Below are 3236 nucleotides of genomic sequence, written 5' to 3' on the forward strand. Positions count from 1 at the left end.
GTTGGGCCTCTCAGAGGTCAGCCATGCTACTGTCTATAAGTACACCAGAGTATCTGAAATTGTCAAGTCTTGGAGCATCCTCTTGAGCTGGGTCCCAATTTGGTCTGGTCACTGGACTTCCTTTCCCTCAGTCTCTTCTTCATTTTTGTTCCTGCAGTTCTTTCAGACAGGAACAATTTTGGTCAGAGTTTTTGACTGTGGGATGGCAACCCCATCCCTCACTTGATGTCTTTCTACTGGAGGTGAACTCTACGATTTCCCTCTCTGCACTGTTGGACATTTCCCCTTCCAGGTCTCTGGTAGGTTCCAGAGGGCCCTTCACCTCCCACCCCTACAAGGTTGCATATTTCCATTCATTCTGCTGGCCCTCAGGGCTTCTTACCTGTCCTCCTCATACCTGATCATGTTCCCCCTTTCTCCTCCCTGTACCCTCTCTGTCCCCTCTCCCACGTAGGTACCTCCCTCCCTCTTCCTCCCATGATTGATTTCTTCTCCTTCCCACGTGGGATTGAGGCATCCTCGCTTGGGCCCTTCAGCTTGTTGACCTTCTTGAGTTCTGTGGATTGTATCCTGTGTATTCTGTACATTTTTGAGTAATATCCACTGATTAGTGAGCACATACCATGCATGTCCTTTTGGGTCTGAGTTACCTCACTCAGCATATTTTCTAGTTCCATCCATTTGCCTGCAAAACTCATGATGTCCTTGTTTTTAATAGCTGAATAATATTCCATTGTGTAAATGATCCACACTTTCTGTACATCTCATTCCAATTTTCTGAGGAACTTTCAGATTAATTTCCTGAGTAGTTTTAACAGTTTGCAATCCCACCAGCAATGCAGTATTCCTCTTTCTCCACATTCTCACCAACATGTACTGTCACCTGAATTTATCTTAGCCATTCTGATTGTATAAGGTGGAATCTCGGGGCTGTTTTCATTTGCAATTCCCTGATGACTAGGGATTTTGAACATTTCTTTAAGTACTTGTAGGCCATTCAAAATTCCTTTCTTCTGAATTCTCTGTTTAGTTCTATACCCCAGTTTTTGACTGAGTTATTTGGTTTTTTGGAGGTTAGCTTCTTGAGTTCTTTATATACTTAAATATTAGCTCTCTATTGGATGTGTAGTTAGTGAACATTTTCCCCAATCTGTAGGTTGCTGATCCATCCAATTGACTATGTCCTTTGCAATCCCACCAGAAATGCAGTATTCCTCTTTCTCCACAGTTTTTTCTCCATGCTTTTCAGTTTCATGAGGTCCCATTTATCAATTCTTGGTATTAGAGCCTGTGCCATTGGAGTTTAGGAAATTTCCCCCTGTGCCAATGAGTTTGAGGCTTTCTCTCACTTTCCTTTCTAATAGATTCAGTGTATCTGTTTTATGTTGATGTCTTTGATCCTCTTGGAGGAGTGGAGAGATGGTTCAGCCATTAAAAGCTAGGCTCACAACCAAAAATTTAAGAGAAGGAAGGCTAAGCCAATGTGTATCAAAATGTGGTGGTACTTGTATAATATCACTTATCAGTGTCTAATAATAGGCTATATCTTCGAATATGCCAAAATTGCCAGTGGCCTTTAGAAGTGGATATCTTCATCCTGAATTTAGCATATTCAGTGTTAAAACCACCGAAAAAGGAAATAGCATCTTAAACATTTTCAGTGAGGGCATTATGTTTCTTGACACATTCTGAGAAAAGCTCCTGGAGGGTGAACTGTGGGAACTGTGGTGAGATGCTCCATGTGTAACTAGAAATTGATGTGAATCCAACTATGGTGAGAGAAAACAATTATAACAATCCATGTCCATATGAATGTATATGATTGTGCATGTATACAATATTTGACAATAGCAATGAGAGGGTTTTAAAGAGCCTACAGTGGTATAGGATTGTTCTCTATGTCCTCCTTTCCATTTTGCCTACTTCTCATTACAGCAAAGTGCTATAAATTACTATTTCCCCACTACAAAGCATGATGACTAATCTTGGTTGTCAACATGACTGCATCTGGAGTCAATGAAAACCCAAGGTGCTTGGTACTCCAGTGTGAAACATTTTCTTAATTATGGAACTTCAAGCAGGTAGACCCATCCTAGATTTTGGCTGAACCTTCTGGTGCCAGACTATAACAAAGGACACAGGACAAGGAAGTGTTAGTGTTTTTGCCTGCTTTCTCTCACTCTTTCTGGAAAGTTTATCTGTCCTGTTGCTATCTGGTATTAAATTAAATTCAACTTCTTCAGGATTCCAATGCAACCTGACTCTCCAGGAATCCTCAAGGATTCCAGCCCCAGACTGGGAGTACAGAGACAGTCAGCATTGTGGATGAAACAACTACTAATTCTTGGCCTTTTTTGCCAGAGACAGTCAGTGTTGGATTATCCAGACTACACACACTCTCAGGACTCTGATATATCTGCTGTTAGTGTGTGTGTGAGTGTATGTGTGTGTATATTCTGCCAGCTCTGTTCCTTTTGTGAATCCTAACAAACACACCAAGTCTTTACCAGGGTAGAAACTAATAGCTGAATTTATTATTTTGAACAAATAAGCATACACAAGAAGTTTGATAGATACATTTTTATTTCTTTATATGGATGTTAACAGGACAGATAGAAGTAATATTTCTTATTTTGTTCTAAAAAAATTCCAAAATACTATTGATATGTCATAGTTCTTAAAATTTTTGAAAATATTAACTTGAAAAGTAAAGGCAGAAAATAGTTTCCACAGATGACTGAATTTTACAAAACAAGGCAATGTTTTTTGACAGAACAATGAAAATAGTAAAATTCATCGTATATATGTTTCCTTAGAAATCTCTCTTCTACTGTCACAAAAGCTTGTAAAATGAAGATAGGGTTTTTGTTTTGTTTTGTTTTGTTTTTCTGTTACTACTTTCTATCAATTAAGCCTTAAGTATAAGCATATGCATTAAGATGTCTCTACGGTTCTCTAAATTGGATCTAATTTCTTTTCTTTTTTCCTAAAAGAATAGACTAGTTGATCAGGAGGTACTGAACGGCAACAGCACACAAGACAGCAATAAGTGCGAACGCTATCAGGAGGGTAAGAACGAAGGTATCGTCACTCATCTCTGTCTTGCACTTTTCCCCTTTCTCATTGTGTCTGCCTTTTCCTTTACCCCCACTGCCTTTGCCATGCCCAGAGTGATGCTTATAAGTCGAGAAAAGAGCACTGGGACTATATGGGCCCCACAGCTCTTGAAGACCATT

The 3236-nt window shown here is 39.6% G+C and overlaps 1 protein-coding gene across 1 annotated transcript in view; it reads right to left on the minus strand.

Moving 5' to 3' along the window:
• Positions 1-2565: 2565 nt before the first annotated feature.
• LOC116090414 (fibronectin type III domain containing protein 3C1-like) overlaps positions 2566-3236 on the minus strand; it is a 68045-nt gene continuing 67374 nt past the window's right edge. Inside the window, exon 16 of the mRNA XM_031370910.1 lies at positions 2566-3223. Coding sequence (XP_031226770.1) covers positions 3000-3223 — 224 coding nt within the window. The 3' untranslated portion in view covers positions 2566-2999. The remainder of the gene's footprint in view (positions 3224-3236) is intronic.

The sequence above is a fragment of the Mastomys coucha genome, chromosome X (genome assembly GCF_008632895.1).
Source record: "Mastomys coucha isolate ucsf_1 chromosome X, UCSF_Mcou_1, whole genome shotgun sequence".
Classification (NCBI taxonomy): domain Eukaryota; kingdom Metazoa; phylum Chordata; class Mammalia; order Rodentia; family Muridae; genus Mastomys; species Mastomys coucha.